The sequence below is a fragment of the Capra hircus genome, chromosome 5 (genome assembly GCF_001704415.2).
Source record: "Capra hircus breed San Clemente chromosome 5, ASM170441v1, whole genome shotgun sequence".
NCBI lineage: Eukaryota > Metazoa > Chordata > Mammalia > Artiodactyla > Bovidae > Capra > Capra hircus.
The window spans coordinates 89,147,164-89,161,612 of record NC_030812.1 but is presented as its reverse complement, the minus strand read 5'-3'; the positions used below and the strand labels follow the sequence as shown (position 1 = coordinate 89,161,612).

At 39.7% G+C, this 14,449-nt stretch overlaps 1 protein-coding gene across 6 annotated transcripts in view; it reads left to right on the top strand.

The window, feature by feature from the left end:
* The window catches only part of PLEKHA5 (pleckstrin homology domain containing A5), a 260,333-nt gene extending 246,398 nt beyond the window's left edge, over positions 1 to 13,935 (top strand). For all 6 annotated transcript variants that reach the window (XM_018048414.1, XM_018048419.1, XM_018048418.1 and 3 more), the window contains 6 exons: positions 5,251 to 5,460; positions 6,308 to 6,448; positions 6,926 to 7,050; positions 8,724 to 8,869; positions 10,470 to 10,572; positions 13,050 to 13,935. In XM_018048414.1, the coding sequence (XP_017903903.1) occupies positions 5,251 to 5,460; positions 6,308 to 6,448; positions 6,926 to 7,050; positions 8,724 to 8,869; positions 10,470 to 10,564 (717 nt within the window). In that variant the 3' untranslated portion in view covers positions 10,565 to 10,572; positions 13,050 to 13,935. The remainder of the gene's footprint in view (positions 1 to 5,250; positions 5,461 to 6,307; positions 6,449 to 6,925; positions 7,051 to 8,723; positions 8,870 to 10,469; positions 10,573 to 13,049) is intronic.

Here is a 14,449-nt window from a genome sequence, read left to right as displayed (position 1 = left end):
CCCCAGTGACTCAGTGGTAAAGAATCTGCCCTGCCAGTAGAGGAGACGTGTGTTCCATCTCTGGGTCAGGAAGATCCCCTGGAGGAGACATGGCAGCCCACTCCATTATTCTTGCCTGGAGAATCCCATGAACAGTGGAGCCTGGTGAGCTAGAGTCCATGGGGTTACAAAGAGTCAGACATGATTGAGTGACTAAACAATAACAGTCATAAATGCCAGAAGAAAGACATATGTAAACAAATACTGGGGTAAAAGTATAGAAGACTATAGTTATATAATACTGTACTGGGAAGTCCTTTATAAACCATATAGATGCCAGGAGAAAATACTTGCAATATATGAGAAAAGTTCCATAATATATGATGAATGAATATAAATCAGTTATTCATAGGGGGTTTTTTAATGGAAAATATACGATAGTAGCAATCCCCGGGACGGGGGAGCCTGGTGGGCCGCTGTCTATGGGGTCGCACAGAGTCGGACACGACTGAAGCAACTTAGCAGCAGCAACAGCAGCAGTAATTCACAAGTATATGAAAATGGCTCAACTCCGATGATCATTTTTAAAGTGCTGACTGAAACCCCAATGAGATACTCTTTTCTAGTTACATTGGAGAGAAAATGTAAAAATTAATAATATTTTACATTAAAAAAAAATAAAGTAGATTTGTATAATATAATTTGGAGAAAGAAGTTTCAGTGAGACAACAGTTTTTCACAAACACAGAAAACCAGGAAGAATACATGTTTGTTGTGTATAACTAAAAAACAACAGTGCTAAAATAGCCAGCATCCTAATCAGTATCTAGAATTTACTCGTTTTAAAGGGGAAGGGATAGTTAGGAAGTTTGAGATGGTCCTATACAAACTGCTGTATTCAAAATGGATAACCAACACAGACCTATAGCACATGGAACTCTTCTCAATGTTGAGTCCAAGCCTGGATGAGAGGGGAGTTTGGGAGAGAATGGATACATGTATATGTATGAGTCCCTACATACATATACAGGAATTGAGTCCCTACACTGGTCACCTGAAACTACCACAACATTGTTAATCCAGCTATATGCCAATATAAAACAAAAAGATTAAAGTTTGACGAAAAAGAAAAAATATATATATACATTTTCTTCCCACAAAAACAAATGTTTTGATTTACAAATAAATGAGAAGCGTGATCATTTCTGCATTTTCATACTTTTCTGTTTTCATTTTCCTTGTAGTTTCTACATGAACTCTTTAAGATATTCTCTACAATAGAATACAGTTCTAGAGCTGTCACTGCTGCCCGGCAGACAGTTTCATTTTTATCTATTTATTTTTTTGGCTGTGCTGCGTCTGCACTGCTGCACACTGGCTTTTTCTTTGCTGAGCCTGGGCTTCTCTAGTTGGGGCACGCAGGCTCTAGAGTACACAAGCTCAGTAGTTGTGGCATACAGGCTGAGTTGCAGTATGTGGGATCTTAGTTCTCCAACCAGGGATCGAACCTGGCTCCCCTGCATTGGGAGTCTGGAGTCTTATCCACTGGACTACCAGGGAAGTCCCTGCAGACACATTTAGGTTGCAGTGGAGAGAAAACAATCTTGGCTGTTATCCTGATATACTGCTTCTCACTGTGTGCTTAGTTGCACATTTGTGTCCAACTCTTTGCAATGCCATCGACTGCTGGGCTCTTCAACTGCTTAGTCAAGAAATACTTAACCTCTGCCCTGGGTTCTTTCCAGAACTCTAGCAACTCCACACCAACATCCTAGTCAGTCTTCAGCAGTTGAGTCCAGAGGGCACAAAACACCTGTGCACTCTCTTCTGTAGATCTTCAATTTAGTTCAGTTCAGTTCAGTCGCTCAGTCGTGTCTGACTTTTTGCAACCCCATGAACCGCAGCATGCCAGGCCTCCCTGTCTGTCACAAACTCTCGGAGTTTACCCAAACTCTTGTCCATTGAGTCAGTGATGCCATCTAACCATCTCATCTTCTGTTGTTCCCTTCTCCTCCTGTCTTCAATCTTTTCCAACATCAGGGTCTTTTCTAATGAGTCAGCTCTTCGCATCAGGTGACCAAAGTATTGGAGTTTCAGCTTCAACATCAGTCCTTCCAATGAACGCCCCAGACTGATCTCCTTCAGAATGGACTGGTTGGATCTCCTTGCAGTCCAAGGGACTCTCAAGAGTCTTCTCCAACACCACAGTTCAAAAGCATCAATTATTCGACACTCAGCTTTATTTATACTCCAACTCTCACATCCATACATGACCACTGGAAAAACCATATTCTTGACTAGATGGACCTTTGTTGACAAAGTAATGTCTCTGCTTTTGAATATGCTGTCTAGGTTGGTCATAAGTTTCTTTCCAAGGAGTAAGCGTCTTTTCATTCCATGGCTGCAGTCACCATCTGCAGTGATTTTGGAGCCTAAAAAAATAAAGTCAGGCACTGTTTGCCTGTCTGTTTGCCATGAAGTGATGGGACCAGATGCCATGATCTTAGTTTTCTGAATGTTGAGCTTTAAGCCAACTTTTTCACTCTCCTCTTTCACTTTCATCAAGAGGCTCTTTAGTTCTTCTTCACTTTCTGCCATAATGGTGGTGTCATCTGCATGTCTGAGGTTATTGATATTTCTCCTGGAAATCTTGATTCCAGCTTGTTCTTCCTCCAGCCCAGCGTTTCTCATGATGTACTCTGCATAGAAGTTAAATAAGCAGGGTGACGGTATACAGCCTCGACGTACTTCTTTTCCTGTTCGGAACCAGTCTGTTGTTCCATGTCCAGTTCTAACTGTTGCTTCCTGACCTGCATACAGGTTTCTCAAGAGGCAGGTCAGGTGGTCTGGTATTCCCATCTCTTGAAGAATTTTCCACAGTTTATTGTGATCCACACAGTCAAAGACTTTGGCATAGTCAATAAAGCAGAAGTAGATGTTTTTCTGGAACTCTCTTGCTTTTTCGATGATCCAGCAAATGTTGGCAATTTGATCTCTTCCTCTGCCTTTTCTAAAACCAATTTGAACTTTGGAAGTTCACAGTTCACGTATTGCTGAAGCCTGGCTTGGAGAATTTTGAGCATTACTTTACTAGCGTGAGAGATGAGTGCAATTGTGCAGTAGTTTGAGCCTTCTTTGGCATTGCCTTTCTTTGGGATTGGAATGAAAACTGACCTTTCCCAGTCCTTGGCCACTACTGAGTTTTCCAAATTTGCTGACATATTAAGTGCAGCACTTTCATAGCATCATCTTTCAGGATTTGAAATAGCTCAACTGGGATTCTATCACCTCCACTAGCTTTGTTCATAATGATGCTTCCTAAGGCCCACTTGATTTCACATTCCAGGATGTCTGGCTCTAGATGAGTGATCACACCATCGTGGTTAACTGGGTCGTGAAGATCTTTTTTTGTACAGTTCTTCTGTGTATTCTTGCCACCTTTTCTTAATATCTTCTGCTTCTGTCAGGTCCATACCATTCCTGTCCTTTATAGAGCCCATCTTTGCATGAAATATTCCCTTGGTGTCTCTTATTTTCTTGAAGAGATCTCTAGTCTTTCCCATTCTCTTGTTTTCCTCTTTCTTTGCATTGATCAATAAGGAAGGCTTTCTTATCGCTCCTTGCTATTCTTTGGAACTCTGCATTCAAATGGATATATTTTCCTTTTTCCTTTGTTTTTCGCTTTTCTTCTTTTCACAGCTATTTGTAAGTCCTCCTCAGACAGCCGTTTTGCTTTTTTGCATTTCTTTTTCTTGGGGATGGTCTTGATCCCTGCCTCCTGTATAATGTCACAAACCTCCATCCATAGTTCATCAGGCAGTCTGTCTATCAGATCTAGTTTCTCACTTCCACTGTATAATCATCAGGGATTTGATTTAGGTCATACCTGAATGGTCTAGTGGTTTTTCCCACTTTTTTCGATTTCAATCTGAATTTGACAATAAGAAGTTCATGATCTGAGCCACAGTCAGCTCCCGGTCTTGTTTTTGCTGACTGTATAGAGCTTCTCTATCTTTGGCTGTAAAGAGTATAATCAGTCTTATTTTGTTGTTGACCATCTGGTGATGTCCATACATGTTTAATAGCTAAAGTTTCTGTTATATCAAATAAGGTAAAATATTGTTATGACAGTTATTGGTGTACTTAGAAAGTGAGAAGTAAAAACTGGTTGTTTAATGTGACTGATGTTTTTAAACCATTCAGTAAACCATAAAAGTGAACCACGTAAATGTGTGTATATATATATATGTAGATATATATATATTGATATATATATATAAAATATAGCCATCTGATTTATAGAAAATAACTTCTTCCTTAGTTTTATTATTGCTCATAAGCTAAGAATGTTTTCTCTACCAGTCTTTTCACAGTAAAAAAATAATGTGTGACTTGAAACATTACATTTTTTAGTATAATAAAAGAAATTACTGAGGGACTTCCCTGGTGGTCCGCTGGCTAAGACTTCAGTCTCCCAGTGCAGGGGGCCCAGGTTTGATCCCTGGTCAGGGAACTAGAACCCACATCCCATAATGAAAATCTTGTGCAACAAAGGAAAAAAAAATTACTGATATTTTGAAGCCATGCCTCTTTTTTCTCTTGAGTTTTATACAATTTCCCATTTTAGGGCTGTGAGGTAGGGTCACTTCAGAGCTTCATACCATACCGTTTTGTTTTTTTTTTTTTAACGAGCAAATACCTTCCTTAAGTTCCTCTTTTCTCCCCTTCCTCCTACCTCCCACCTCTCTCGCTTTCCATCACTGATCATGCATCAGTGTACTCGTAAAGTAATCTGCTTTTCTGGTGTTATGTAAATGACATCTAAACCTACCACTTTTGGTTTTGCCAACAAAATTAATGCATTTTAAAACACTTTTTTTTTTTAATTAAAAATATTATGTTTATTTTTGTGCTGCATCTTCATTGCTTCTTTTTTCAAGGGCTTTTCTCTAGTTGTGGCGATAGGGAGCTACTCCTCATTGTGGTGTGTGGGCCTTTCACCGTGGTGGCCTCTCTGGTTGTAGAGCCTGGGTTGTACGGCCTGCATGCTTTAGTAGTTGCAGCTCGAGGACTTTAGAGCAAAGACTTTTGTGGCACAGTTGTTCTGTGGCATGTGGGATCTTCCCAGACCAGGGATTGAACCATGTCCCCTGCATTAATAAGCAGGTTCATATCCAGTGTGCCACCAGGGAAGTCCATTTTAAACGTTTTTTTATTTTAACATACTTGTGTCCTGTATTCAGGATTCATCTGTTTATTTTCAATTTAAAGGAACGACCAAGAAGTGCAGTGGAACAGCTCTGTTTGGCTGAAAGCACTCGACCTAGGATGACTGTGGAAGAGCAAATGGAAAGAATCAGGAGGCATCAACAAGCATGCTTAAGGGAAAAGAAAAAAGGATTAAATCTTATTGGTGCTTTAGACCAGTCCCCCTTACCAAGTCCTTCAAATTTAAGGGATAATCCATTCAGGATTACCCAGGTATATATATCAGTTGCTTTTACTCATTCTTGTGGGTAAATCTAATATCAGTTGAATCTTAGAGTCATAGAGCTACATGGTAGATGGGTTTTTAAATATTGGCAACATAGATAGTTATATTATTTAACTCTTATGATATGCCAAGACAGCTTGGTAAAATGGAAATAGCCCTGGGATCAAAAAACCTTGGCTAAATTACTTGTTGGCTGCCCTCCTATTGTGAACTTAATCTCCTCTACTATAAATCAATAAAGATATAACCTGTCCTGTATATGTCACAGAAATACTAAGAAGATAAAATTTGCTTTCAACAAATGTAAAATGCCATGTAAGATAGTCCCCAATTCCCCTCCCAATAAAATGTGCAGTACTCTGTATCCTAATTTAGCATGACCTAAATTGTAGCAGGGGAGAGCTTCAGAATAAAACTTGTACTATGCAGCACATTTTAACTTCAGTCTTATAAAGAGACACCATTCCGTCTCTTATTATTGGTTTGTTGGTTATCCTGATTCATAAATCAGAGCAGACCAGTGAACCTTTCCAGAGGCTTCAGTCGGTCGATCCCTGTTTGTTGATGTGGACTAACTGAAAGTGCCTTCCTGTCATCATGGAAATCTCTTAGCGTAGTTGGAGAGAAGGCGTTTCTAGGAGAGGTTAACATTGAGTGACTGTACATCCTACACATTACCAAATAGATGATTAATATATATAAGATGCTACTGTTGTTTCTCATAAGGAAACCTTGCAAATGAAGGGCCAACTTAAAAAATTAGCAGGTACTATCTAGAAACTACACATACCTGTATAGTATGAATCTAAAAGTACTGTCTTATCTGTTGAACAGGCTCGAAGAAAGGATGATAACTCTAAGGAACTGGACACTGTCATCAGAGAAAATGACACGAAGCCAAACCATGACACTCCTTCCACAGACACTGTTCAACTAAAAGAAGCTGAACCTCAAAATACGGATTTCAGCGAAGAGGTAGCAAGATTATTTTAGGACACAGATTCCAAAAGGATAGATTTTTTAAGATGAGATCAGGTGGGAAGGTTGAAGATAGTTTTGTGTGGCATTCTGTCACAGAGGATGCTGATCTCAGTGAAATGATAGGTTTCATGTAATTTGATCAATATATATGTTCAGCCATGTCAAAAACTGGGTTAATTGAAAACTTAAAACGTGATCAGTTGAGGCTGGAATAAATTACCATTGCCCCAATTAAAGAATCTTTAATCCCAAAGCAGCTAGTAATGGCAGTGTACTTTTTGTCCTTCTGATGTAGGAAAGGATGTCACTGTTTTTAATATACTTGATTCTAAAATATATTTCAGTAAATATTTGATATGGTATAGTGTTTAATAAGCTTTTATTTGGGAATCATTCTAGATAATTTGCTCATATAGCAAATATGGTAAAAAAAAAATCATTTGAAAAAATAAATTTTTCCTTCTTCCATAGTTTAAAAAAACTGAAAATGTTTTTTCTGAAACACTTTTCACACCTGAGCCAAATGGAGTGAATTCTGAGGAAGTGATGGATAAAGAAGGAGACAAAAAAGAGATGCCTGAACACGTGCCATACAGGTAATAATTAGAGAAAACAAACAAGCAAACAAAGGGATCATCCGCTAAATTAAATTCACCTGCTTAAAAATGGTAAACTTCATGGTCAGAGGTCTTAGATGCCACTCCCGTAATATTTACTTACAAGCTGTAGGATCTTAAGCAAGTTACATAACCTTCTTAAATTCGAGTATCTCACCTGTAAAAATGAGGGTAATAGTAGTAACCATCTCACAAGTGTGTTGTCAGGATTAAACAAGAAAATAAATGTGCAGCACTTAACTCTGTGCTAAACACCTAGGAAGTGATCAATAAATACCTTAAAAAAATTTTTTTAGCTTTTTATTTTATACTGCAGTATAGCCATTTAACAGTATTGTGATAATTCCAGGTGGACAGCAAAGGGACTCAGCCAGACATATATGTGTATACATTCTCCCCCAGACTCCCCTCCCATCCAGGCTGCCACATAACATTGAGCAGAGTTCCCTGTGCTATTCAGTAGTACTTTGTTGGTAATCCGTTTTAAATATAGCAGTGTGTACATATTGATCTCAAACTTTCTAACTACATCTAGGCACACAAGCTGTAGCAAAGTAAGCACCTTACCGTATAATGACAGATGTTGATCAGCTGTCTAAGCTGTCTGATAAGCATTCCAAAAATTATAGTGACTTTCTGTTTATTTTTTAACTGTATTTGTTAACTAGCCTTTTAAAATGCATATCCTCAATCTCACCCTCCATAAAAACATTCTCAGTGCTAGAAAAGAGAAATACTGTGATTTCATGTCATAGGAGTGCCTTTATCTCTGAAATGAATAGCAGAAGTGAATCTGGGGTCTTTTAGTTTGTATTTTGTTTTATTTACTTACTTAGCTTTGGGGGCACTGGGTCTTCATTGCTACCCTGGGGCTGGCTCTAGCTGCTTTGAGCAGGGTTCCTCTTTGTTGCGGTGCTCGAGCTTCTCACTGCAGTGACTTCTCTTGTTAGGGAGCACAGGTTCTAGGCTTGTGGGCTCAGCAGTTGTGGTACACAGGCTTAGTTGCCCCGAGGCATGTGGGATCTCCCTGGATCAGGGATTGAACCCATGTCTCCTGCATTAGCAGGCAGGTTCTTCACCACTGAGCCAGCAGGGAAGCCTTGGGGTGGTGTGTTTTAGATTGAAGTAGACATTAAGGGACTTGTCAGGCAAATATAATCAGACTTTGTTTAGATCCTGATTTAAACACGTAACTCTTAAGATGATGTTATAAAGCAGTTGAGATCATCTGAACACTGACTGGGTATCTGATGGTATTTACAGATTGAGTGATAGGTCCTTAATCTGTTTGAAAATAATTTGGGGAGGAGCAGGCTGAGGGCTTAGAATGAAACAAAATTGACAATATGTGGATTTAAAAAAAACTTTGAGCAAAATGTTAGCAGTTGTGCAATATAGATGGTTGCATCGTTTCTGTAAAGATTTTTCATAACATTCAGTTGGGAGAAAAAAATTGCATTCTAATGTAACAAATTTGAGGGACCTCCCTGGCAATTCAGTGGTTAAGACTCCACACTTTCAACACAGGGGGGCGTGGGTTCAGTCCCTGGTTGGGAAACTGGGATTCCACACACCCTGCAGCCAAAATAATAATAATAATAAAAATAGATTAAAAAATAACAAATTTTAAAATACCTTTCTATTTTCATTAGCCCTCAAGAGGAGTCACAGATCCCAAATCATAAACCAGAAGGCCCCCCTGCAGAAGATACAAAGGACGATATTCATGAGCAGGAAGAAAATGTTCTTTCTTATGAACTAACTCCTGAGGCTTCTAGAGGAAATCAGACAATGGCAGGTAGATATTACACGTTTCCTAGTTTTCTCACCGGTGCTTCCTCTGAACCTCTGAATTTATTTGCTGTGTGGAGACTCTAGCAAGGGGGCCACTCGGGGACATCAGCTGCAGACTGAGAGGTCTTTGCCTTCCCACACCTGCGTGGTCAGGAAGACTGCTGCTACTCAGGATCCAGGGCCAGTCCTGTCTCAGCAACTAGAGCTGCCCTCTCTCCGGCTTGGATGTCACTTCCTTCTTTTGTTTGTTTTTTTGATCTTAACCTTAACACGTACCTTAAACTTTTTTCTAAGAAGATCTTTTACAACTTGGAAATCCTACCTATTTCTCTGACATTGCATTCCTAGAGTATTCATAAACCTCTCGCCCTCTGGGAACTGTGGAAGATTGAATATCTAAACTATTAATAGTAGAATGGATTTACTTACTTAGCTCCTACCATAATCCACATCTGGGTTTTCCTCTGATAGTAAAAGATCATGAAATGTATAGCATGTGAAAAAAAAAAATACATTTTTATCTATGCTATTCTTTTATACTTTCTAGATTCTTCAAAATCTTTTTTCTTTTTTAATGATTTTTGGCAAGGGAAGGGTGTAGGAGAATGATACCACTAGTATAAATCATCAGCTTTCTTTCTCATAGCCCATAAGCAAAATCTATTTCCCTTCTCCACCTCCCACCCCCCACCCCTAGGCTTTTTGCAGAAGGGTAAGCACGATGAAATTCAGTTACCTAGGACGGTTCTTAAGAGCATTTTCTGTATCTTATATACTTGTAACATGGAAATGTATATTATCAGCCATGTTCCTTTGTAACCAGTGTGAAGCACCGTCTTTTCCTTGTCTCTTATCACTTTCAAGGTAATATGCATGGGCATTCTCATTTTTTCCAAAAGATTATCATTGGTCACATCAGATTATTCATACAGCAGGTCTGGGTTAAAGGGGGGGTGTGTGTGTATGTGTGCGGGCGTGCGCGCTCAGGCCTGTCCCACTCTTTGCAACCCCATAGACTGTAGTCTGCTAGGCTCCTCTGTCCATGGGATTTTCCAGGCAAGAATACTGGAGTGGGTTACCATTTCCTACTCCAGCGGTCTTCCTGACCCAGGGATTGAATATTGGGTCTCTTGCACTGGCAGCCGGATTCTTTACCACTGTGCCACCAGAGAAGCCCAAAGGGGTATGTGGGTGTATTTAAACCCCAACACTTAAACCATCTGTAATATTTAGCTGCGTGGAACTAGAAAATCCTTTTAAAGTGAGAAAGGGTTAAGTCACTAAAGACACCTGAAAATTAACCTTGAAACAAAAAAATTAAGGAGAGAGAATTCTTAATTTTTTCCAGTTTCACTGCAATATAATGGGCATATAACATTATATAAGTTTAAGGTGTACAAGGAAGAATTTTTAAACTGACTTCAAGAGACATTTCATCCTGAATAATTTAGCTGTCAGAATCGCCAAAACGCAGAAGCGAAATGCAGCTAATAATTCCTTCCCGACACATGTTCTTATTGTGCTGAGACCACAGCGTCAGAATTTTCTGCTCCAGAGGTGTCTCCGGGGCTTTGACCTTGTCCCATTTTCTCCGTGTGTTCCAGCGCAAAGCCTGCCTCCGTCTCCCGACTCCTCCGCGTCACCCGTCCCGTCCGCGCAGCCGCAGCTCACAGAAGGCTCCCACTTCATGTGTGTGTAGTCTCACAAGTACGTCATTTCCTTTCGATTCTGTGGTTTACCGTTAAAGTTTTCAACTTGACTTTTATTCCTCTGTTGTTTGAGTGACCAAAACCTGCAATGAATTCTGTCCTGTGTATTAGTGATGGTTGGCAGGGCAAGTAGACCAAGTGCTTAAACCGTGGGCAATAAAACTTTGCAGCAGCGGCCCTTCGGTGATGCGCTCCGTGACCACATTTTCTCCTGTCTCTTCTTTCATTGTCTGTAAAAACAGCCAGACCCGGAGGGAAGGGCCTGTGCCAGGACAGGCCTCCTGGTGTTTTGCAGCTGTGTTCCCAGCTGATGGTTCTTTCCATAGTCGGGTCTGAGAATTCTGTTCAAGTCATTACATTTTGATCCAGAAATTTTTTTTTTATAGTCAGGGTGAGGTATCTTCCATACTGAGAGTTTGCTAATTATTTTTAAGGATAAAGAGAAGGTCATGGTACAGCCAACTAGATATGGAATCGAAAATCTTTTAAGATCCATCAGAAATTATTTCTGAATACTTTAAAGTCAGTAAAGTAGTTATCTAAAAGCCACTTGTGGGCACAGGGAGAAGGGCCCTTTCTCACCCAGTATTCCTTTGACCACAATTTAGAACTGAGAATAATTTTCTAAGGTCCTTTTTTTCCCCCTTAATTTCATGCCTTTATTTCTGGCTGTGCTAGATCTTTGTTGCTGTGCGGCTTTTCTCTAGTTCCAGCAAGTGGAGTCTGCTCTGTGGCTGTGGTGCATGGACTTCTCGTGGTGGCTTCTCTCGTCCCAGAGCAGAGGCTCTAGGGCACACAGGCTCCAGTAGTTGGAGCTCCCAGGCCCTAGAGCTCAGGCTCAGCTGTTCTCACAGCATGTGGGATCTTCCCTGCATGAGGGATCTAACCCATGTCTCCTGCATTGGCAGGTGGAATCTTTACCCATGAGCCACCAGGGAAGCCCCCTGAAGTCTTACTTTTAAACTTTATCAACAACTGGTACATTTTACAGCAATTTTGTACTCACGTACTTTATTTTTCAGAAAAACTGTGAGGTATAGAGTGAGCATTTTATGCCTTTTTCTGCACTTTTTTTTCTCTCAGTATCTGCCAGATCTTCTAATGTTTCGTTCCTTAGGATTACCACCTATTTCTGTTAAACAGTTAAAGCTATGAAAACACCTACAGATTTTTTGAGCATAATTATAAACATGTTCTTTGATTTTTGGATTCTCAACATCAATGCCTACAGACACTAACTTGACTCAGGTTTTCATCCAGTAGTGCTCACATTTTCTAGAATCTACTTCCATTCACACCTTTTTTGGTAGAAGCTGTAACCTATGTCCCTTTTTTTCAGCCAGAGGATTTATGTTTAACAGAAGGCAATGGCATCCCACTCCAGTACTCTTGCCTGGAAAATCCCATGGGCGGAGGAGCCTGGTGGGCTGCCGTCTCTGGGGTCGCACAGAGTCAGACACCACTGAAGCGACTTAGCAGCAGCAGTCTTGTATCTAGAACTTTTATTTGAGATCATGTCTATCTGGAACCCAGAAGAGGCTTGCTTTGTTGTCATTTGGATCTCTGCAGGATTATCGTCCTTTCTGGGGTTATTTGTTACAGTCTTACCTGTGTCTTTGCTCTGTCACTTGTACGTTTAAATGTTAAATACATTCAGAAGTGGCAGTTGCCACTAGTGACAGAATAACACCAAACACAGGGATAATAAACATCATGTTCCCTTGATGCCTCCTGTGCAAAGAATTGATCAATGGCCTCTGTCTATCTTGGTGGTGACATGTACTCTAAGAGCCACTCTCATTACCTTTTGGTTCAATAAACAAGTTACAACTCACTGTACTCAAGACCATTATGACAGTTAGGAATGTTCACAGTTAAAACTCGAATACATGGCCAGGTTCCTTAAGTTGTTATTGTTGGATTTTGTTTTGTTTTACTTTTGTCCCAAGAACCATTGGCATTGCCTGCTGGCATGAGATCCAGGGTTTGCTGGATATTTTCTAACCTTGTGGCATGCAGTCATCACGGCCAACCAGTGGCATTCATGCTTGCGTTATTTTACAGTCCATCTTCTCGTTGCGCATGTATCATTTTCCTGAACTTTTTTTGGCAAGAGTTACGGAGGTTTCACGCAAGACAGACACACCACTATGTAGGCAGCTTAATATAATACTACGTATTTTAGTAAAGTCATGCAGATCTGGCTCATTTTGTCAGTCTTTTGGATTCAGCCAGAAGTTTGGGTCCTTTTTTCCATCTGAATTGCAATTTAACTGCATTATGTTTCTTTGCTTTGTGAATTAAGCTTATGGAAATGAAGAGAAGATGTCCTTCAGTGGTTATTATGTTTTAGGATTTTCGTGGCCATGCTTGTCAGTTCTTTTGTTAGAGAATGTCACCCTCAGTTACTTTAGGAAAGGGTCATTCATTAACTTTGCAGATGTCAAAGTAATTTTCCTTCTCTGTATTTTTCAGCTATACTGACTTCTGTTGAAACCATTCAGAGCTGAGGACATGGACCTTTGGCAATGTGAGAAGATATTGTACAGTATATTTTAAATCTATGAAATTCATAGTTCTGATGCTTTTGGCCACAGAGCATCGTTTTATCACTTCTGGAAAATGTTTATTCCAAAACAGCTTTAATGGCCCATATGTACACTCAAGGTTCTGTAATGTAATCTCAAGGTTATTACTCTGACACCAGCTTGCTGCTATGATTTCAAAGCACATAAGTAAAGGTGCTTTTTAGTGTGCAGTCTACAGCCAGAGCTTACGTAGTTGCTGATCTCCAGGTTTTGATGTTTCTAAAGTCTGGGTGGATTTATATTTCTTTTCATTTTTTAGTACAGAAAATTTAGTTATTATTTCCAGTGAAGCTTGTTTTCCTTTTTTTTCCTTCTTCCTCCCATTTCAGCTACTGCAATGCTTTGTTTCACACTTGATTTGTAAAAATTTTATATATATATTTAAAATGTGCCATTTTATTATTGCTAAGTGAAGTATGTCTCGTTTCCTGCTATAATTATTTCTCAGTCAGATTGCATTGTCAGCAGTTACTGCCACACTCTTGTCAGCTTAAACACAAATGTTACCGCTTACTTTTTCTTAAAAAGCAATTTAAAATGTAGGTATTTTGAAGTACTGGGCTTCTACTTCATTGGACTAGATGTGTACAGCAATAAGCAGGTTTTCAAATCCAGTACTTAGTTTGTGTACAAATGTAATTATGTTCATTGTGTATATATTATACAATGAGCACACGTAATGTAAGTATTAAAGGCTACTTACTATTGTTAAATGCAAATGTTCATATCTCATTTCTTTTTTATCATGTTAAATAAATGTTGATGTTCTTAAATGACTTGTGTTAGAATTTTTGCTCTTCCCATGTGCAATGGAAAGTCAGACTTTAAGAGACTTCTCAATGAAAAAGTAGTCTGTTAATCTCATTGCAGACAGCACCAGAACAACTGTGTCTGTCGTCCAACTCAGCTCTCCTGTGTCGAAGCTGAGAAACTTGAAGCTGAGAGAGAGAAACTGACTTGGCCACAATCACTTTATGCCTAATGACAAAATCTGCACCAGAATAAAGTTTCTCTGATCTTTCAACACCAGTGGGCAAATTTAGTTTTGTCAAGTCTTCTGTACCTACTTCCTCTTTCCGTTGGTTTTGGTGTCATAGAAAGTAGCTTCTAGCATCTGTAATCTCGCTCTACTTAGGGGATTGGACTTGGGGTGGGGGCGGGGGCAGCCAGTTACTTCTCTGACCCGGGTAACGAGAAACCATTTCATCATCATAAGCAGGACCCTCAGAGATCGTTTTCTCTTACAACACATTCTCTGCAGATGTTCACGCTCTTCAAAATCAATTA